The 23,053-nt window shown below is 41.7% G+C and overlaps 1 protein-coding gene across 1 annotated transcript in view; it reads left to right on the top strand.

Annotated features, from left to right (window-relative positions):
* Nucleotides 1-23,053, top strand: part of GXYLT2 (glucoside xylosyltransferase 2) — a 41,359-nt gene that overhangs the window by 1,246 nt on the left and 17,060 nt on the right. Inside the window, exons 2-3 of the mRNA XM_088134337.1 lie at nucleotides 17,141-17,330; nucleotides 17,592-17,723. Of these exons, the coding sequence (XP_087990463.1) occupies nucleotides 17,141-17,330; nucleotides 17,592-17,723 (322 nt within the window). The remainder of the gene's footprint in view (nucleotides 1-17,140; nucleotides 17,331-17,591; nucleotides 17,724-23,053) is intronic.

Raw genomic sequence — 23,053 nt, 5'->3', positions numbered from 1 at the left:
GACCACATCTTCTCTTTTGTCCTCTCTCTCTCTCTCTGTATCCTGAGAACATACATATATTGCTCATAACTGTAATGCTTTGTGATGTGGGCTCACAGCTGTATACAAGATGTTAAGCAGCCTTTAGAGATCCACTCAGTCCCAATTTGGTCTCCAATTTTAAACCCATTTACTTGTAGGTGGGAAAAATAATCAGCTGCCAGAGTCTGTAATGTGAAAGATGTAACACTCTTTCCTGAAAGTTTTTCTGTATCAGCAGCTGAAGTCCTCCATGCTGAATTCCTTTTTTCTGGAATGTTTATACTCTTCTCTGCTCAGTATTGTTTTACTCATAATGGTTTTGCCATGTAGATATAATACAAATGTTTCCCATTACTTGTGAAAGATGACATGCATTGGCTTCCTGTCCTGTATATCTGTCCCAATTAAATGCTTATAATGGAGTTCATAACTGCTAGTATACGTGTTGGTGAAAGTTATGTATGAATTTGTCAACAGTTCCAGCATGAGGTTTTCTTGGGTCTGCTCATCTGAAAAAAGAAATAATAACCATGGGTAACCAAACCATAGCTTAGCACAGTATGTGCTAAGTATATGTTCACATTATGTGAACTAATAATTAAAGATCCACATTTAAGTTCTCCGATGTCTGTTATTGTCAGAAGCAGGAAGGATGGAGGTTGAACTGGAAAGAGGGTAGAGAAGAGCAATAAAGATGGTGAGAGGCTTAGATGCTAAATCTTATTAAGAACAGTTGAAAAAACTGAGCATGTTTAGCTTAAAGAAGAGAAGGCTAAGGGGAGACATGATAGCTGTCTTCCAATATTTGAAGGACTGTTGCAGGAAGAGTGTGGATTTATTCTCTGTAGTGCCTGCGGGTAAGACAAGGACCAATGGGTGAGATGCAAATTCAAAATAAAGAGATAATTTCTGACCATGAGAGCTATGAAGCAATGGGACAGGCCACATCCTGGAGTTGTGGGTGATCCATCATTGGAGGTTTTCAAAAGAAGGTTGGACAGCCATTTCTCCAGGATGGTCTGAGGATTCCTGTACTGTGCAGGGGGTTGGAATTAATGACCTTTCAAAGCTATGATTTGGATCAGGATATTGGTGCTAAAACAAAAAAATTTTTCTCCATGAAAACTGCACCCAGAATTCTGAGCTCCTTGTTGCTCTGCAACCAAAAAATTGCCATTAATTTATCTGGCTTAAAAGTCTTATTCTTGTTTCACCCAAATGTGGAGTGAGCCTTACTTTTATAAAAGGGAGATCAGTTTAAAAAAGTAGCTCTTGATGTGTTCATTCTAAACAGTTCCACTGATTACAAAATGTCATGACAGGTGTGTGGCTTTACTGATGCTAGTAGGATAATATGAGGTTGAGTAATTAACCAAACAGTTGACATGCCTTTAATTTAGACATTAATTACAGCTTTTTATATAATGGCAATTAGAAAAACATACTGCTATTTATGCCTGTTATGCTGTTTAAGAAAAATAGGATGAAAGTAAAATTGCTAGAAAATAATAGGCCTTTAATTTGGTAAAGTAGAAATAATTGCTGTGTGCTTTTTCTGGGTTGGAATGAACTGCTCTCCCATCCCCTTTCTAAATCAGTGTGACCTCATCTATCAAATAAAACCAGCGTGCCTTTGATTCATGATTGCACAGAAATGTTCTGAATGAAAGTCTGCCCCATTCTCTGAGATCTTATTCTTTACCCTATTAAAGCCCTAGGTTCCTTACTAGCATTGTATCTGATTGAGAAGAAAGAATGTTTACTGTGACCAGTAGTGAATCATGGGCGGAATTCAAATGGGTGCATTAAAGCAGGATTATTTTCTATTAGCCGCTGTACCTCCTGAAGTCATTTTTCTTCAGAGCATATCTTAGATTATCAAGAACATTTCAGCCAGTAGCAAATGAATACATTACTGTGGGAAAAAACTCTGCTGGAAAGGACAAGTGAGGATCCAACCACTTTGGTTAAGCTGACTTGGGGGTGAATGGGGGGAGAGGATACAGAAGAAGCCCTTTACATGGTGAAAAGATCAAGGCTCTGTTTGCTTCAGTTAAGGTGCTGGTGACTACATGGACAGGTTTTCTTTCCTGATGTTCTCCCATCCAAGCACTCATCAGTTCTGATACTGCTTAACTTTTTTGGACTGAGCCAAAATAAACTAGTTTTTGTCACATGAACACAGGCAGAACGTTTCCTTGCATGAATGGAACGTTAAACATGCCTCTGTCATCAGAGAGATATTGGTAAAATGGCATGGATTCAGCAGCATATCTGTGCTGGTCAAGCAATCAGAGCAAAGACAAAATACGAGTGGGACAGAAGAACAAGACTTTACAGCAGAGCTTACCTCCCTTTTGATGCTGAATACACCAGACCTCGGGTGTGGTGTCTATCACAAAGTTGGTATAAGGGAAAGCCCTCCCATTCAGCTGAATAGAAGGGAAATAAGCAGTGTCATTAAGAAACCCTGCTTTCAATGGAGGGCATTCCATATGCCACAATGGGGGGTAGCCTATGATGCAAATCAGCACTGGATTTTAGCAATTCCAACTCATGTAACACAGACGATGCTAATCAGTTAGAATTCTTTGCAGCCTTGAAGCAGCATTTAAAATCACAGGACTTGCCACAGAGACCCAAGAAAACTTAAGGCAGACAATCATACCAGAGACCAGAAGAACAGAGAATCAGAACCAACTCAAAGCAGAGGACAGAGCAGCCCTCAGAAACCTAAAGAAGGACTAAACCATCATGATCCTCCCAGGAGACAAAGGCCAAACCACAGTTATCATGGACAGAACACAATATATACAAAAAGCCAAAGAATTACTGGAGGACAAAGAAACCTACATCCTAGTAAGCACCAACCCAATGCAGAAACTAGACAACCTGATCAATAGAATCCTTAATGATCTAACCAAGAAAGGTCAAATCACAAAAGAAGAATAGTGGTGGATAAAAAGCAATGGACCCATCTTCCCACACATCTATGGATGCCCCAAAATACGTAAGCCTGACATACCTCTTCATCCAATTGTATCGTTACCAGAGACCACAACTTACAACATCGTAAAAGAACTTACAAAAAAAGCTTTGACAACTCACAGAGGGGAGTGAATATTCTATCAACTCCCCGCTACAGTGCCTCCAAAAAATCAGAGGCATAAAAATAGAAAAAGATGAAATTATGGTTTAATTCGATGTCACAGCACTCTTTACTTCCATGGTTCCAGAACTATCAAAAGAATTCATGGCAGCACTACTACACAACACACCCAACCTAACCAAATACACTAAGACTGAAATACCCAGAATCATGACCTCATCAACCTCTGCCTCACTACCTACTTTCAGTTTAATGGACCAATATACCAACAAATCAGAGGAACACCCATGGGATCACCACTCTCAGGATTCATAGCAGAAACTATAGTACTCCCACACATACAACCAAAAGTATTGATCCAGTAGGTAGACGACACCATCATTTTTGTGCTCTTATTGCATCTGCAGAATGCCTCCCAGTGGCCCTGTTTAAGATCACCCAATCCCTTTTGGGAAAGGAGGGCCCAGTGGCCCACCTGCAGGGCCATGCTGAGGAGTTTTCTGGGCATCTGGAGGATAAAATCGCTCAGATCTGTTCCCAGTTGGATACCAAGCATAGGGCATGGCCTGTGGAGATGCCTGGGGATTGTGCTTACCCTGTTATCCGGGAACAGTTTGATCCTGTTGGGCCCGAGGAAGTGGACAGGGTCCTCCGGTCTATAAATGCCATCACTTGTCAGTTAGACCCATGCCCCTCCTGGCTGGTTAGGGCAGCTTAGGAGGTGATATGTGGGTGGGTCCAGGCGATGGTGAATTCATCCTTGAGAGCAGGAGTATTTCTGGCTTCCTTTAAAGAGGTGCTGGTGGACCCTCTCCTCAAGAAACTCTCACTGGATCCCACCATACTGGACAACTTTTGTCCAGTCTCCCACCTCCCCTTTTTAGGGAAGGTGGTTGAGAAAGTGGTGGCATTGCAGCTCCAGAGGATCCTGGATGAAAGGGATTATCTGGACCCTTTTCAGTCAGGCTTCAGGCCTGGATATGGAATGGAAACAGCACTGGTCGCACTTATGGATGATCTCTGATGGGAGTGGGATGGGGTAGTGCATCCATCCTTGCTTTTCTTGACCTCTCAGCTGCTTTCAATACTATTGATCATGGTATCCTTTTGGGTCGGCTTGGGGAGTTGGGGGTGGGTGGCACAGTTTCGCGCTGGTTCACCTTCTACTGTGATGGAATGGACTTATGAAGGCCAGGCTCAGGGAGATAAGCGGGTTCTTAGCCCCCAACAGGAGCATGGGAAGTTCAAGAAGATGAGGCTGGCACCTCCCTAAGGAATTCACAGTGTTGTGGCTGGCTGGCTGGCTTGGGAACTAGGGTTCAGTCTGGTGAGATTTCTGTCCTGAGGTTGAAGCTAATAAACACAACAGAACTGTATTTGCATTGTCTCTTGGAGTTCTTTGGGCTGAACCTGACACTTACCTTCAACACCAGTCCCAGTTGGTGTTGATAGGGAGTGAGAGGTCCAGCCCACCGCCCCTCCTTTGTGAGGTGCCACAGGATTCAGTACTCTCTCTGCTTCTTTTTAACATCTACATGAAACCACTGGGTGAGATCATCCATCACCATAGGCTGAGGTATCATCAAAACAGGCTTCAGCTGAACCCTGGTAAGATGGAGTGGCTGTGGGTTGGGGGCTCCTCTGTATCCAGGAGTTTACTATCCTTGGTTCTGGATGGGGTGGCACTGTCCCAAACAGACCTGGTGTGGAATCTGGGGGTCCTCCTGGACTCCTGACTCCTGCTTGAGGAGCAGGTGGCTGTCGTGGCCAGGAGGGCCTTTGCTCAGCTTCACATTGTCCACCAGTTACGCCCTTTCCTGGATTGGGAGGCCCTCTGGTCAGTCAGTCATGCCCTAGTTATCTCCTGTATAGACTATTGCAATGCGCTCTACATGGGGCTCCTCTTGAAGAGTATCCGGAAGCTGCAGCTGGTGCAGAACATAGCTGTGCAGGCAATTTTGGGTGCCCCAAGGATGGCACATGTTACATCTTTGCTGCGGGAACTGCAAGTTTGCTTCCAGGTCCAATTCAAGGTGTTGGTTATCACCTTTAAAGTCGTACATGGCATGGGACCAGGCTACCCAAGAGATCATCTCATCCCCATTATGTTGACCCATCCCACCCAGTCAGGCAGAGGAGGTATGTTATGGACCCTGTCGACAAAAGAATGTCATCTAGTGGGGTCCAGAAGGAGAGCCTTCTCTGCCATTGCCCCTGCCCTATGGAACACTCTTCCCCCAGAAGTGAGGTGGGCCCCCACTCAACCGGCCTTCTGGAAAGGGGTGAAGACCTGGCCCTACCAGCTCGCATGTGGTGAGAAGAGTTATAATCAACCCTGGGGGTGGCTGGCACCTTGAAGATACTCCCCAAGTCTAATAATTTTTAGTTAACATCAGTTCCTTGGAAGCTATTTATTTTTATATAGGAATCTTGTATTTTAATGTATTTAATTAATATTTATTCTATTTTAATTAATATTTATCTTTTTTGCTGTAAACCGCCCAGAGGTTTACAGTGAGATAGGCAGTGACAAATTTGAAATATAAATAAATAATTAATTAAAAAAGAAAGAGCTAGAGAAGACACAAGAAAAAATCAACATCTTCAAAGGAATAAAATTCACAAGTGAAGAAGAAAACAACACACTACCCTTCCTGGATATCCTCATCAGTAGAGGAAACGATGGCAAATTAAAAATGCAAGTCTATCAGAAAACAACCCACACTAACCAAGTGCTTCATTACCAAAATAACAACCCAACCTCCCACAAGAGGAGCTGTGTAAGAACATAATTCAGATGAGGATAAACGCACTGCAGCAACCCAGAACGCCAGAAAAAGGAAACAGATTGTCTATACAACATCTTCCAACAAAATCGATACCCACGCAACTTTGTCAAAACATGCCTGATCGCTTACACTGCCATACATCAGAAACATCTCAGAACTAACCAACAGACTGTTACAACCATATGGCATCATGATAGCACACAAACCAACTAAAGCCCTCCAAAACATCTTAAGCAAACCAAAAGACCCAGTAGACCAAAAGGAAAAACAGGAGTCATCTACAACATACAGTGTAAGGACTAACAGACACTATGTAAGACAGACAGGCAGAAGACTAGCAGATCGCATGCATGAACACTAACTAGCAGTCAGAAGACACAATGAAAACTCCTTAATCTCACAACACTTGGACAGACTCAACCATAGTTTCAACTGGGAAACTGTGAACATGCTAGACCAAGTTAAATCCAAAAATGCTAGGAATTCCTGGAAGCTTGGCACTCAGACAAATCAGCCATCAATAGACACACAGAGATAAACCACATTTACACATCATTCAAAAGAGACAATAAAAAGCAAAGAAGGAAACAAAAAGACCAGAACACATCCTCTCCAGCAACCAACACCCAGATAAGCAAGGATTAACACCAGACAATCAAGCAGGAAACAATACCCTAATCAAGAATCTACCAAGGAGAAAACCACACCCCCACCAACACTGGCAGGGCAAACTACTGTATATAAACAGGGAGCAAAACCCACTCTCACCAGCAATGATGATGTTACCTAGTTGGGTAATGAAACATCTGCAAGCAAACAACCAAGCTCAGAGAGCACCAAGGACTCCACAATTCCAACTCAAAAAAGGGTGTACAGCCCTTAGAGTTCAGAAGGGAACCTCAGAACAAGGGCACTTTGCTTAAAATGGTCTGGCTCCTGCATGCATGTGGGAATGTATGGCAGTATTTCCCTTTGTAGAACATTAACAGTTACCTGAGCCTGGAGCTTCTGTTCTCATCTCATTCAGGGACTTTGTACTATGAAGAAGCAATGTGCTTACACTGGATCCACCACCATGTTGTATCAGCAGTTTGTTGCAGGAGAAGGGGAAGTGTGGAGGAAGGGGAATCAAAATAACAGAGATGGCTTGGTCATAGGGGCTGGAAGTTAGGGAGGCTGTTGCTTGTGAATTCCTCCTGAAGGCTCTGCTGGCCTTGACTTTCAGTCAGACTTGGTTTCAGCCCCTGCATTTGAAATCTGAGCTGATCTGTCAGACAAGCTTTTAATGCTGCTGGGATGAGACAAATATCATAAAATCCCCACCACCATCTGCTGCTGTCCTAGGTTAGGATATTCTGTGTTGCCGGCAGTGTGAGTTCAGCTCTAAGGTGCATCTTCTCCTTTGCATCTGATTACTATGGCTGGTTCAGGTATCAAGAAGACGAGCTGGGCCATATTCTTCTCATCCTTCTCGTGGCACCAACATTCCTAATTTCATTCCCCCCCCCCAACCTGCAGCCTTTGGAATAAACACAAAGTTGAGAAGCTGGCATAATATTTTGAACCAGTCTCCTGTTTGGATGCTCTATTTTATACACTCTCCTTTCTTCCTTTTGGGATGCTGTAGTCAAAAAGGAGGATTGGTGCTGGGATGATTTCTAGTTGCTGGTGTCTCCCTACCTATGCCACATATATCGGAAAATGCTGTAAGACCACTGTATCTGGCAGATTCTCTTTTCAGATGGGAAAAGGTAAATGTACATCCCCATTTGTGGAAGAGTTTGGCTGAGCAGGAGGCATTTCTCTCTCCCACTGCACCACATCAAATATGCAACCTTGGTGCTAGCTCACATTTGGTGGACCCTGGTTATTTCATTGGTTACTTGGTGAGGCCGTCCTGGCCTGTTTCTCTGCTTTTCAGAGCAGTGTATTTTTCCCCCTGTTCTAGACTGAATAAGGGTGGTGTATGGTAGACGTAGCACCCTCACAATGGCGGTATCTCTCTTCCTTGCAAATTGGAGGATTGCTTTGCTAGTCTTGCACTGAAAGGAATCTTATCTGTTTTTTTTTTTCCCCCTGAAACTTCCAATATTGCTTACAATGCCTGGATTGGCACATGCATTGTTCTTCAGTGTTAACCCTCTATTATCTTATGCATAGACATTTTTAGCCCAAAACTATATGGAGCATAGCTCATTCTGCCCAGATTTCCACTGATTAAAATGATAATGCCACAGAAAACAAATACTTATTTGTATTTCATTCACAGGATAAATATGCATGTATAATACTAGGCAATCTGGATTTAAGCAGCTCTGAACATTAAGGATATGTAATGTTAATCATATAATGATTACAAATTTGAATAATGAAAAATAAGTTGCTAATCATTGTCTTCCACCTCTCCCTGAAATTCCTGTGACTTTGTTTTACAAATTGACTGAGTCACCAGATTTTTACTGATACATTCTTGTCTTTATCAGGTCATTCATTTTCTACCATTGTTATAATTGAACTAAAGTGGTATCTGAAAGAAATAGGAGAACAGTACTATTCAAAGTCTGTCAGAGTCAGCTGTTCTAAGGGTTTGTTCAGTCGTTAAGTCGTGTCCAACTCTTCATGACCCCATGAACCATATTGCGCCAGGCCTTCCTGTCCTTCACTGCCTCCCTGAGTTTGCTCAGTTTCATGCTCAGTTCTAAGGGTATTTCATGTTAAATGACATTGGTACATAGATATGAAATTCACACAAAATTGTTAACTTGGGGAACTGTATTTCCTTATTTGATTTATACCTGCTACTATTCCCTGGCTTTTGACAGTTAACAAAAGCCATATAGAAATTAACAAATTGCAGTAGAATTAGAAGAAAACATCTATAAAAATGGTAAAATAAATTAAGCAACAAAATAATAATAAACTGATGGCATTATTTTATCCTCCAAAACAGTTCAGTTTTAAAAAACTTACAGAAAGCCAATAACATGGAAGCCAGCCTGGATTCCAGTAAAAGTTTGTTCCATGGTTCAGGCACTCCCACTGAGAACCAGTGCCAGCAAGGCTTGCCCTCCTTCCTTGTGAAAGTGGGGAAACACAAGTAGTTTCTTCTAGGAAGAGTAAATTGGACAGGTCAAATGCAACAGTCCTGCAGGTTGTTTAGTTCCATGCCATAAAGGCTTTGTACATAAAAACCAGAACTTTGAATTGTACTCTGAAGCTGATAGGGTGCAAAGGGTGCAAAGCACCAGTGTAACTTGCTGTTGTTGGCATAAGCCAACAAACAGGCCATTGCAATGGTGGACCAATTGTAGTTTCCCAGTGGTCTTCAAAGGCAGACCCATATAAAGCATGTTGTTATAATTCAGGTACGTAGTGATGAGGGTATGCTGTTTCTTAGGTAGGGTGACAATTGGTGCACCAGCTATATCAGGATAAAAGTCCTCCTAGCCACTACCTCTGTCTGTCCAGCATTAGCTGTGAGTCCAAGAGGACCCCCAAGTTGCAGATCAAGTTCCCTGATCTCTCAAGGGAAGTACCACCTCATTGAGAGAAAACACCAGAGCTCTCAGAGTACCCCAATTTACAGACAGTAACGCCTCAGAAGGTTTAAGCTGCAGCGTGTTTTGTCCCATCCAGACCCTGACAACTTCTAGACACCAGTTCAAGATATTGACAGCATCTCCTGCATGGCCCAGGGTAGCAATGTAAATACTGATGATACCATGCCTCAAACTGACAGATGACCTGTTCCAGTGGCTTTATGTAGATGTTAAAGGGGGTGGGGGTGGGGACAAACTCTGTGGCACTCCATATTGGAGCAGCCACTGTGCCAGTCTTTCCCCCCCTACTACCACCAGCTAGAACCATCCACTAACATTGTGTCCAATCCTCAGCCTTCACAGGTACTCCAGAAGTGTGCTACGATCAATGGTATGAGGCCTCTAGGAGAACCAAGAGGGTGCATTTTTTCTATCTGGGTCCTGACAAAGACCACCTGCATCCCATGTCCAAGTCTGAACCCATACTGAAAGAGTCCAGACAACCTATTTCCTCTAGGATACAACATAGCTATACACAACCATCATCTCAACTACCCTTCCCAAATAGAGGATGACAGAGATAGGGTGATAGTAAGTGTGAATGGATCTCTACAGGGCTTCTTGAGGAGGTGCACCACAGTGTCTTTCTAAGCTGCTGGCGTATGTCCCCTTTGAATCAAAATGTTTGGTCAGGTGGTTTATTGGCCCTTTCCAACTTGTTCTTGTTCTGGCTCAAGGGCTTGGCAGAGAAATCAACAAGGTAGTCAACATCACTCACAGTAAAACTGATTGTCTTAGTTCCAGACTAGTCCAAGTTTAAGGATATATCATGTTCCTTGCTAGTGTAATGGCTGACAGTCATTGAAGTTCTGTGGGAAAAGTAGAGACAGTTGTTAGATTCAGGTAAATGGTCAATATTTTCAGGTAGATAAACAAAGCTTTAAGTCAAGCCATGGAAAGACTTGGTGGTTTATGCATGTATTACTTGTTTTTTGCTGAATCTGTGAATCATTCCTTTGAAAAGCTTTCATGTGTGAGGTGATATGGATGTCCCATCTCACATCTGATCTTAAGTAGCTTGTTCACATACTGTATGCAAATTATTCCTTGATGTTTTACTTACAAAGAAATGAAATCTAATGGCACCCAATTCAGGTAATTAGAAGACTTGATTTCATGGGTGGTCCTTAAAACCATATTCCTTTTCTGTCAAGTTTTAGATCTGATCTTGTTACAAAGGTTTTGAAAACTTTTTGTTTTCAAATCAAATGAGTATGCTTAGCAGCATACAGTATGCATACCAGAGATGTAGAGTATGGGCTGGGACCAGAAATATAGAAAGAGCTAATGTTTGACAAAATAGGGTATCAGTGGTTCTCAGGCTAGAGAGAATTATCAGCATTTATCAGCTGCCACCCAATACCATCAAAAGACTGGTCAGGTATTAGTTATAGTATTTGGTATGGGTAAGAGGAAAAAGCCTGTGATTTACTGCTTTGTGATGGTGTAAAGGCTAACAGCAGTGTAGTATTGGTGGAAAACAATTTACACATAGTACATGTTCAAATTTTAGGGCATGCTTAGTGACAGTAAATGCGGTAGTACAATATCCTGGCTTTGCTGCTTAGAGCATCGACTCAGCTCTGGGTAGTTAAAGGCCTTAAAAGATTTTGGCTTTTTGCTGGTATTTACTGGCTCAATGTGATATGTTTCCAAGGCACTTTGCCTAAAAAATTGCTCACAGCTGCTCTGAATTGGACTCCACATTTTGTTGCATAATTATCTTGGGAGATATCTAAAACTTCACTCTAATCTAGCTGAATCTTAGTTGTTCAGGCTGAGAATTCTTACAGCTGCCTTATGGGCAACCTGTCCTTTAAATCCTTGCCCACTGTGGCTAATTACAGCTTGACAGATCATATTTATCAGAACTTTGATCAAAGTCTTCGTCAAAGATGGGTGCTCTTGGGCTCAAAGAAATATAGTCAATTAACTATTTTCATTCCCTGAACTGTCATTTTCTCTTAGTGTCAGGGTCGAAGTTAGCAGGGCAGGAAGAAGGAAGGCTGGGAACAGAAAACATCCTTCTGCCTTATCCAGAAACTCCTCATCTTCTCTAATGAGTCTCAGTATGGCCAGGCATGCCTCCACTCCTCCACTTTCTTTTCCAGCAGCACAATGAGTTTGCACTTGGTGCACATCAGGAGGAGCCCACCTCAGGCGGGAACACAAACAAGGCACATTCTCTGCAGGTCACCAGGGGTCTTGCCTCCTTATCCATGTCCATGAATCTCCCAAAGAGTGTGCAGCTCCAGACATTTCCCCCCTTCACATACTCTCTTGTCTAGACTCTCCTGGAAAAACAAAACCAAAAACCAAAAACCAAAACAAGCAAAACAAAAAATATCAGATGAAGTTAAATTTCTCTGCTGCTTGCAGTCTCCTTCTGCTCACTTGCCAGAATATCCAGTGTGCAAATAATCTCAGCGAACCAGTAATTTGTGCTCCTGAGGAAGAAATGCATTCTCATCCTTGCCTTTGATAGTTGTATTCCATACCTCATGTACCTAGGATTTGTAATGACCTGTACTAAAAGTCTAAAAGTTTTAAAGAAATCATTTGGGAAAATAAAGGTTTGATAGCAATATACAAATATTTGTCTTAGGTATTAAGCTGCTGCTTAATGCTAGGCCTGTCTGCAATACATCTCAACTCATCCACAATCTGATTGTGAATGAGAGAGCAGACTGGCTTTGTATGACTTAAACCTGGTTGAATGAAGATGGGACAGCAACCATCCCACATGCCCGGCCTGAGCTTGTGGCTGCACACACACAGAGAGATCATTTTTTTAAAAAAAAAATAATGTTTGACAGTTTGACAAACATCAAGGAAGTCCAACAGACATTTTTGGCGGCTGGATAACATAGTGGTTAGAGCGCTGCCCTTTGACGCGGGAGACTAGGGTTTGAATCCCATCTGGTACCTACCTTACCAGTAAGGGTCCTTGGGCAAAGACCCCCTAATGCTTCACCTGCCTACCTCGGATATGAGAGTGACATGAGCTAAGAGAGTCATGCTGGCTCAGACATGATCAGAAGCCTGAAGATATCTGGGTGTGAGGTGTTGCTTCTCAAGCTGGGTGCCAGGAACAGGTGGGGACTGCTACTGTTGTAACATCCCCCTGATGCAGAGCAGCACCCCCCCCCCCAGGGCTGTTTGATCTCACTGTAGTGGTGGCAGTGGGGATCCCCAGATTTGTGCTGCTAAACTTCGATCAGCCATTCCTAGGGTTGAGCTCTGAGGCAGCTTGGGAATTCATGGCCATCATGACAGCCATGGGCTTGTCCCATGCCATCGTGGTCCCAACTCATATGGGTGGCTACACATTAGGCCTTGTTTTTGCCTCAGAACAGATGGCACATGATCTGAGGGTGGTGGAGATTCACATCTGTCCTTTGTCATGGTCAGATCGTTCTCTGATTGCTGTTGGGCTGGATCTCTGCAGGAAGGATGGATCTATTCAACTGCTGAAGGGAATATAAGCTTGTTGGAGTGGCATATAAGTGTCAGTAAAGAAAGAAATACATTTAAATAAAATATTTAGAAATATTCCATAGTTCAATTTTCCTGTATTTTCAAAGATTAAAAAAAATGGAAGACCTTGGGGAACAAAACAAATGTTTCTCTTGAATTTTTTCAGTCTCTCTCTCCCACCCCGCACCCCCCTTTCACATCTCTATATGGAATCCCACTCCCAGGAGAGTACTATCTTCTGAGTAAACATAAACTGAATTTTGCTATGACTATGCTTAAGATTGTAGTTTCAATTACATGTAACAAAAACATTGCAAAGCACAAATATATTTCCTTGCTGCTATTTCCTTGCTTTTGAAATATACATGATTAACCCAGACTGTAAGATATTTGGGGCTGCTTTTAGCAGATAAGTGCTGCTTTGTCTATCTTTGAAGTGATTGAAACTTGACAGAAATCAAGCTGAGGTTGATGTGAAATTCATCTAAGCTTGCTGGAAAGGAAAATCTTTGTATTACAGTTGGTCTTTTGCCACAGAGTCCACAGGAGATCCTGGGATCTGTTTTGGGGCTCATATAGCTGGTAGAGCCCTTCCCAGGGCATATTTTGTGGCATATGTGAAGGGCTATTCTCAGCAACTGTTCCTCCAGGCTTTCATGTAGCATTGTTTGAAGTGCTTAATGCTTTGTGTTACATAGGCTTGCAGCCAAGTTGTGCTCCTTAAGAGATATCATCCTTATTTTTAATCTTCATCCAGCCATTGAGAATTGTCTCCGCCACTCCATGTTCCTGTCAACCTCACCCCACCCTCTCCAATGTACCTGCATAGATTTTGTTTATGGAATTTAATGAAGGGGATCTCAAAGCTTCAGCAAAATGTTCTTGCTTATGTGATTTTGCTGGATATACGTGCCTGGATATATGCAAGCTAGCTCTAGCAGAAGCAAGAAAGGAGACTAGCAATCTGCTCCTAGTCATGTTTATTCAGAAGTTCTCACTAAGGTGCATGCCATCTGTGCTTTTGTCCAAAGCTGCCATCATTGCTATGATGGGGAGCTAATAGCAAATTATGTGTGTGTGTATCTATTGACAGCACAGAGATAGTTGTTGTAGTTTGGTATTAGCTCTATTTCTTTTTATGACCTTTAAAAAAATAATAATGTTATTTTGTTATGTTCACCTCTCCCGAAAGCCATCCAGAAGACCCAAGTCGTGATCGACTTCCAAACCATCCACAAGGATAGAGTGACCTTAGCTGTAAGAGTACCCAGTTCCAGAGGAGGATAGTTGCCATGCAGGAAGCTTACCCTTGGAAACCCTGATACTGACATTCTCTAGGCATTTGGACCCACAATAAGCCTTCCCTACTGGATCTCACTGAGGTGCAAATTCCACTTGAGAAGGCAATTTCGCAGATACTCAAGTCTTGAGCCATAAAGGCTTTGTGTAAAGCTTCAATTTGCATAACTGTTATTTGTTGAATAAACTACAGTTCAGTGGGTTCACACATCCAGTAATCCTATCACAAATCCTATAACACAATGGCTGAATTCACATAGTAGTCCAAGTCACCCCCCCCCCCAAATTACATTGGGTTCCATGCATCCAGTCTGTTATTCTGCCCATCAAAAATGCTCACAAGTCTTTCTGAGGTTCTTTAGGAGGTCAATCAGGAACTCAAGTGTTAGATTCGCAGTTCCCAAATTGTACACTGTGGCACTCTGGGGCACCACAGTGAATTTAAACAATGCCGTGGGATGTTTTAAATTTGGACCCAACTATTTAATAAATGTAACTGTTAGGTACTTGTTTTGGGTAGAGGCACTGTGAACAAATTACAGAGACACTAAGGGTACCGTGAACCAAGAAAGTTTGTGAATCTCTGCTTTAGATCCAAATTCAGCCCACTGAGGAATACCAACTTTCCACACAGGCAAGATATGGTTGTGGAGGAAATGAAGATGATAGCCTGGAAATTACTAATTTGGATACTCCAAGCAACTGGCCAGCAGTATCTGTTTCTCTGTTTATCTGAATGTATTCCTTCTGCTACCTTCAAAGACTGAGGTGGATAACAAAAACACTCATTTGAAATACTTCATGAATTCAATTTTGAAGTTGAGTAAAAAGCTAAAAATGTAACTGATCTTATGACCTCCAGGTATCAGTACCTGATGCTGTTCCCAAATGCCAGATAGAAATTCAGAGGTTGATGTTTTTATTGTTCTGTAATATATAGTTGTTAGGAGCATTTATAAAATTGAAATTATATCAAATTACAGCAAACCACTAGCTAAATAATAAAAATGATAGGTTGCAAAAGGCTGGCAAATTTAAAACAAAGAAACAAGAAGCCTTTGCTTAGAATGGAAAAGGCACTGAATGAGTCATCCTGGAATAAGTCCCATAAACAAGGCGCTACCACAAAGAAGGCTGTCTCCCTGGTTTTCAAATAACCGAATTTGCAAGGCTTTACAGACATGGTTTTGTCACTGGGCTTGGGAATCTGGAAGCGTGGCAAAGCTTGTGCAATGGTTATGTTGGTTTGCTACTTGGGATTTTCTGTTTATTTTGGCTGCTAATTATATGTGTGTTGTTGTTTTACTGTTATATGTTTCTTTATGGTGTTTTTAACTGTGGTTAGCCGCCCAGAGTCATGAATTTGAGATGGGCAGCCTTATTCATTAAAATAAATAAATACTTCTAGGATTCCACATCTGAAGTGTGGAAAATTGGGAAAACTAATTATGATCTGTTTTGACAAACTGGACAGAGTACTTGCTGAGGCAAGATGGAGATGGTAGCAGTTTTTAATGTTTTCCAATCCCACTAAAGTTAACTCTGGTGTAATGGGGCTTCTGCTCTTCAGCTGGTGATCATCTGTACAGGATTGTGCAAGCATTCCCTCATCCAAGAAACCCTGATGTTTCCAGGAATCCAAGGCCAGGGGCCATCTTCTGCATAAAATTAGCATTCCTGGTTAAAGGGCCATATTTGGCATTAGCACACTTGGCTGCTAGGGTTTTTCATGCTTTAATGGGAATGCATAGGCAACAGCCACATCAGAGTGTTGCACTTCTGGTATACGGCTTGATTTAGTGATGCAATTAAGAACAAGCTAGAAGAAGTGGGCAAAAAGCAGAATAGTCGGAAGGGGGAAAGTGCACAAAACACGGAAGCAACCAATTATGTCCTTTAATAATTCAGTAGGTTTTTCGCTAATTGGCTGGAAAGTAAATACTATTTGCATAAATGCCTTATGCCATTATTTATCCACTGCAAAAACAGAGGTTTAATTAAGACAAAAGCCTATGGACTTTTAAGCAATTAATGAAATATATTGCATTGCTGAACTTGTGAGGTACTGAAATCTAGTGTCCCTTAAGGCACAAGTAGATTTATGCTGCAATATAGAGCAGCAGCTATTATGAGACCTTATTTTAGTTTCTTGGTGAAAAAATATGTGTACTTTTTATGGATGAAATAATCTCAAAACCATTTGTATTTTGCACCAGAAGAGCCATGATTCTGTGCTGAGAATCATGCTTTCAGATTAATGACATTATTCTGAATAAACCATTTCTATCTGCATGTCAATTCTGGACATTTCAGAAGACCTTTGAATATGTAGGCATCAACACATGGTGTTAAACAGTGAGCTGTATTTATTGCTAAGTGGTACATCAGTAATTCAGGCTTGTAAGAAAGGGCAGAATGACTGAAAGCTGTGAAAGAAAAAGCATTTAAGTAACTCTGCCTCTGGAACAGTGAGACCTTTGGCATGTTTGCAAATATATCTCCACAATCAGGAAGGCTGCTGACCTGATGTTAGAGCCATTTTCATGTCTCACTTGTGATTGTTTTCTGAAACAGCTGAAACTACCCATGTTTTGCTTGACAGCAGTAAATACATTTTTGTTGCCTCTGCTGTGTGGAATTCCCTCCCTGGAACAGAACCCAAGCGATCTTGATAGAAGACAATTGAGGAAGATGTTGATACCTTAACCATGTGCTGGTTCAGTATCCTAATGAAAATAACCTGTGACAACCTCTTCTGATATCCATATATTGCACTTATTTAATGTTTAATGGTACCCTAAGATAGTGATTATGATCCATGTACATTTTTAAACAATTATTTTTAGGAGACCAAAGGACCAGAAGCATTCTACAGCCCAGTTTTCAGTGCAATGGATGCATCTGGCAGTTGTAGCATGTGGCGACCGCCTGCTAGAAACTCTCAACATGCTGAAATCAGCAGTTCTATTTAGCAACAAGAAGCTCAAATTTCATATTTTTGCTGAGGATTCCCTGAAGCCTGAATTTGAGAGGAAAGTGAGTCTCTTTCAGTGATTTCTTTGTTTAAAAACAACCACTAAGCCTCAGATTTGTTTAAAAGCCTACAGATTCACTTAGAAAGCTCTGTCAGCCGTAAGTTAATGGTGGCTAAACTCTTTCTGCTCATAAGTCCTCAGTAAAGCTCAGCCTTAGTTAGTGCATGGCTTGAATATGTTTAAATCTACAATAGGATTTCTACACCCATAAAACCATCCTCTCAGGAATGCTAATTCTCCCTTTCCTTCTTGTGCTTTACAGTTAGAGGAATGGCCTCTCTCTTTCTCAAAGAAGTTTGAATACAATGTCTACCCAATCTCCTTCTCAGTTGGAAATGCTCAAGAGTGGAGAAAATTATTCAAGCCGTGTGCTGCCCAACGCCTCTTTCTTCCGGTAAGGTCTGCAGAATGATGTGAAGCTCAAGGACTTAAGAGGCTTTATTGGTCTTAAAGTTTGAAACCTGAATGCAAAGTGGTCCTTTTGTCCACAGTTCCTTCATTGCTCAGTTCTATCCTTTCAAAACCAAGGAAATCAAGATCATACTTCCATATGTTTGTTTTGTGTGTGTTACACTCAAAAAGCTTCCATTTAGAACCACCCCCATCCTGCAACTGAGCACAATAGCAAACTAAGGAGGCATAGCACGTAACAAGAAAAAGACAGTGATCTTGACTGGTGAGGTTTCATTGGTTTCATTTCAAGATTTTTATTATAATTTGCCTTGTGAGGATGGGTCAGAAGAGTATCAAGTAGATGAAAATGTCATTTACTGCCTTTGTGGCTGCTTGCAGTCTAAACTGAACTGCCTGATTTTCTTCAGGCAACCTTTTCCAATCCAATGTCTCCTGGATATGTGGGGCCACAACATCCATCATTCTCATGCCTGCTGGGAAGGATGGAACTTGTGGACTAATACATATTGGGATTGTTTGGAGTACTCATTATACTTGTTCCACTCCCACAATATAGTCAAGAAACCTTCTAGCCAAGATGTGGGACTAATGTAGGGCCAGTGATAGCAATAGATGCATGGGGAAAGAAATGGATGCTGTGCAGACAGTACATGTTTATTTAATTGGCTCTGGGCCAAATTAGTTATGATTAATTATGGCTTGAGGGTTTTTAAACAATGTAAATAGTACCCAATTAGAGAAGGGCCTTGGTAATATTTGGGATTGTGGGAAGGGGAAATTTAACTTATTCCTCCACTGCTTCATATCTGAAGAAAATCTGTCCTCTGCAGATGCTGTTGCTTGTTGGGAAAAATCCCCAGAGATGCCAGTGGGAGATTTCCTTTGTGCATATATCAAGCTGCAAGAAGGGTTTTCCCATCAAGCCTCAGCAGGAGGAAATTAATTCACCTCTGTGCTTTCTCTATTCTGGTAATTACCAACTCCATCCACTGAAGCTATGAGCATTTACAATCACTGAAGCACATAGTGACTTCTTTTGGGTATTCTTTGGCTTTCTCAGTTATCCCATGTGCATCAGCAATAATGTCTTATGTTCCTCATTCTTTTTAAAAGCCAGCTTGAACATCTGGCATCTCTTTTTCCATGTAGAGCTCTAATCTGCGTTGGATGATCCTAAGCATTATTTTACTAGCATGTGAAATTAAGGATATTGTACAATAGTTTGCACACTCTGTTAAGTCTCCTTTTTTTGGTATTGGAATGTAGACTGACCTCTTTTAATCTGTCGGCCACTGTGTCGTTTTCCAGATTTGCTGACATAGCTTGTTTAGAACCTTTACTGATTCTTCTTCTGTTCCTTGCCATATTTCAGTGGGTATTCCATCAGTTCCTGTAGCCTTCCGACTTGGTAATGACTGGAGTGCTGATCTAATTTCATTTTCTAGTACTAGAGTTTCTCATAAGTGGGGAATATCTTCTAAGGTATCTTGGATGTTTGTACAGTATTTCAGTATACGCTTTCCATCTTTGTTTGATCTCCTTTGAATCAGTTACTATCAGTCTACTTGTGTCCTTTAGCATACCAATTCAAGGCTGGAACTTCCTTCTGAGTTCAGAGATTTTTAAAAGATTTTCCTTGTTTTTCCATGTCTGTTTCCACCTTCAATGCCTTTACAGATGTTGTTGTAATATTGCTTCTTGTCTCTTCTAATAGCTCTCTGAACCCCTTTGTTAAGTTCCTTTTTGAGATTTTTGTCTTTCTCGGCTTTGGCTTCTCTTCTCTTCTTGGTAATTTCCATGGTTTGTTCTGACATCCAGTTTGCTTTCTTCTGTTTCCTCATTTTTGACAATCCCTTTTCATATTTATCTTTAACAACTTATTTAAGTTCATTCCATAATTTCTCTGGTTCTCTATCAATGAGGTTTGGAACTTCAAAATGATTCCTGATGTTCTCCTTGAAAATAGTGGGTATATGTTCAAGATCATATTGTGGAAGCTGACTGGCTTTCTTTTTTAGCTTAACTTGGAGCTTGCACATGAGCAGTTCATGACCTGTTCCACAGTCAGCACTTGGTCATGTCTTCGATGCTGTAAATGAGCTCCTCTACCTCCTTTTACAATAATATAGTCAGCTTGATTTCTATATTCCTGTTTATTCCTATGTAATAAACAATGTGATCTTCTGACTGAAAGTGTCCAATTCCAGTCCATCTCAATTCGCTGATGCCTAAGAAGTCAATTTCTAGTCATTTCATTTCATCTTTCACTTTGTTGAGCTTTCCCATGTTCATGCTTCTTATGTTCCATGTTCCACTGTAATTCCGTCTTTGCAACTTCAGATTTTCTTTTCCTATATAGCAACATCAGCAAGTAGATATCCCAAAGGCTTTAATCTAACCATGTCATAAGCACCAATAGTACTCTGAAAGATCTTCAGCTCTTCCCCAGTAGCATGTTGAATGCCATCCGAGCTGACGGGCCCATCATTTCGCACCATAAATCATTTTATAATTTCTATCCATGTGATTTTTTTCCATAAAAAAATAAGAGCGGTTTACTGTTGCCTTCTCCTGTGCAGTATGACTTGATGCCTCTGCCATTGTCACTAAGGTGATCATCTGCGTCCAGCAACTCCTATATTGCTGCTTTCCATTAGAGGTACCTGCATGCTTTAGCTGGGGGGCCGGGGTGACTTTCACGCCTTGGATGACCCTGTTGGGAATATATACTCTTGGCATACACTCCTGACATTCTTCGCTCATCCCTCCCAGGAACACCCCCCGCCCCACCATGATGAGGCAGCACAGCAGAACTTGTGGGGGAGGGCTAACATGGTGTCCAGAATCTCCAGGAAGACGTCACTGGCATCCAAGGATATTGGCAGGGAAACAATCATGGGAGCAGAAGACAAAGACAAATGATCATTTATGTTTTTTGTCTTCTTAATTCCAAGAACTCTGAAAGAAAATATTACATCTATAAGTGGTTCGTAAGTTGGCTGGTGGGAAGGAGGAATTTTCTGATTTGCAGCAGACAGCAACTTCAGGTCAAAGCATTACTTATCCCCTCCCCCCATACATACACACAAAGCCTAGTGTGTGGCCCCTAGAATCCCTCCAAAATTGGCTTCAAAGCATCATTTTTAGCAACAGCATTTGTACTATAATTAGGCATATATATAAGAAATATTCCCCTTCATGGATCACTGCCTTGTCGTGGTGAAGGGGCTTGCGTAACTCAGTGAAGCCATGAGCTATACCGTGCAGGGCCACCCAAGACGGACAGGTCATGACAGAGAGTTCTGACAAAATGTGGTCCACTGGAGAAGGAAATGGCAACCCACTCCAGTATCCTTGCCAAGAAAACCCCATGGACAATGTCAAAAGGGTAAAAGATATGACACCAGAAGATGAGCCCCTCAGGTTGGAAGGTGTCCAATATGCTACTGGGGAAGAGTGGAGGGCAATTTCAAGTAGCTCCAGAAACAGTGAAGTGGCTGGGCCAAAGCCGAAAGGACATTCAGCTGTGGATGTATCTGGAAGCGAAAAGAAGGTCCGATGCTGTAAAGAACAATATTGTATAGGTACCTGGAATGTAAGATCTATGAACCAAGGCAAGCTGGATGTGGTCAAACATGAGATGACAAGATTGAACATCGACATCTTGGGAATCAGCGAACTGAAATGGACGGGAATGGGTGAATTTAATTCGGGTGACCATTATATCTACTACTATGGGCAAGAAACCCTTAGAAGAAATGGAGTTGCACTCATAGTCAACAAGAGAGTGGGAAAGGCAGTAATGGGGTACAACCTCAAAAACGACAGAATGATCTCAGTGCGTATCCAAGGCAAACCATTCAATATCACAGTCATCCAAGTCTATGCCCCAACCACTGATGCTGAAGAAGCTGAAGTTGACCGCTTCTATGAAGACCTACAACACCTTCTAGAACTAGCACCAAAAAAAGATGTCCTTTTCATCATAGGGGATTGGAATGCTAAAGTAGGAAGTCAAGGAGTAATCGGAATAACAGGCAAGTTTGGCCTTGGAGTACAAATGAAGCAGGGCAAAGGCTAATAGAGTTCTGTCAAGAGAACAAGCTAGTCATAGCAAACACTCTTTTCCAACAACACAAGAGACGACTCTACACATGGACATCACCAGATGGTCAATACCGAAACCAGATTGATTATATACTTTGCAGCCAAAGATGGAGAAGCTCTATACAGACAGCAAAAACAAGACCAGGAGCTGACTGTGGCTCAGATCATGAGCTTCTTACTGCAAAATTTAGGCTTAAATTGAAGAATGTAGGGAAAACCACTAGACCACTCAGGTATGACTTAGATCATATTCCTTGTGAGTACACAGTGAAGGTGATGAATAGATTTAGAGGATTAGATTTGGTAGACAGAGTGCCTGAAGAACTATGGACGGAGGTCCGTAACATTGTACAGGAGGCAGCAACTAAAACCATCCCAAAGAAAAAGGAATGCAAGAAAGCAAAATGGCTGTCTGATGAGGCTTTACAAATAGCTGTGGAAAGAAGGAATGCGAAAAGCAAGGGTGAAAGGGAAAGATATAAGCAACTGAATGCAGATTTCCAGAGAATAGCAAGGAGAGATAAGAAGGCCTTCTTAAATGAACAATGCAAAGAAATCGAGGAAAACAATAGAATGGGGAAGACTAGAGATCTCTACAAGAAAATTGGAGATATGAAAGGAACGTTTAGTGCAAAGATGGGCATGATAAAGGACAAAAAAGGCAGGGACCCAACAGAAGCAGAAGAGATTAAGAAGAGGTGGCAAGAATACACAGAAGAACTATACAAGAAAGATCTTAATGTCCCCGATGTCCACACTGGTGTGATCACTGACCTTGAGCCAGACATCCTAGAGAGTGAAGTCAAGTGGGCCTTAGGAAGCATTGCTAACAACAAAGCTAGTGGAGATGACAGTATTCCAGCTGAGTTATTTAAAATACTAAAAGATGATGGTGTTAAAGTGCTGCACTCAATATGCCAGCAAGTTTGGAAAACGCAACAGTGGCCACGGGATTGGAAAAGGTCAGTTTATGTTCCAATTCCAAAGAAGGGCAATGCCAAAGAATGCTCAAACTATTGCACAATTGCACTCATTTCACATGCTAGCAAGGTTATGCTCAAAATCCTACAAGCTAGGCTTCAGCAATACATGAACCGAGAACTACCGGATGTACAAGCTGGGTTTCGAAGAGGCAGAGGAACTAGAGATCAAATCGCCAACATTCGCTGGATCATGGAGAAAGCACGAGAGTTCCAGAAAAAT

The sequence above is a fragment of the Python bivittatus genome, unplaced genomic scaffold, assembly GCF_059951505.1.
Source record: "Python bivittatus isolate LINGU-HERP-01145 unplaced genomic scaffold, Pbiv_v1 ctg000080_np1212, whole genome shotgun sequence".
Lineage (NCBI taxonomy): Eukaryota > Metazoa > Chordata > Lepidosauria > Squamata > Pythonidae > Python > Python bivittatus.
This window is presented reverse-complemented; position numbering and strand designations above follow the sequence as displayed.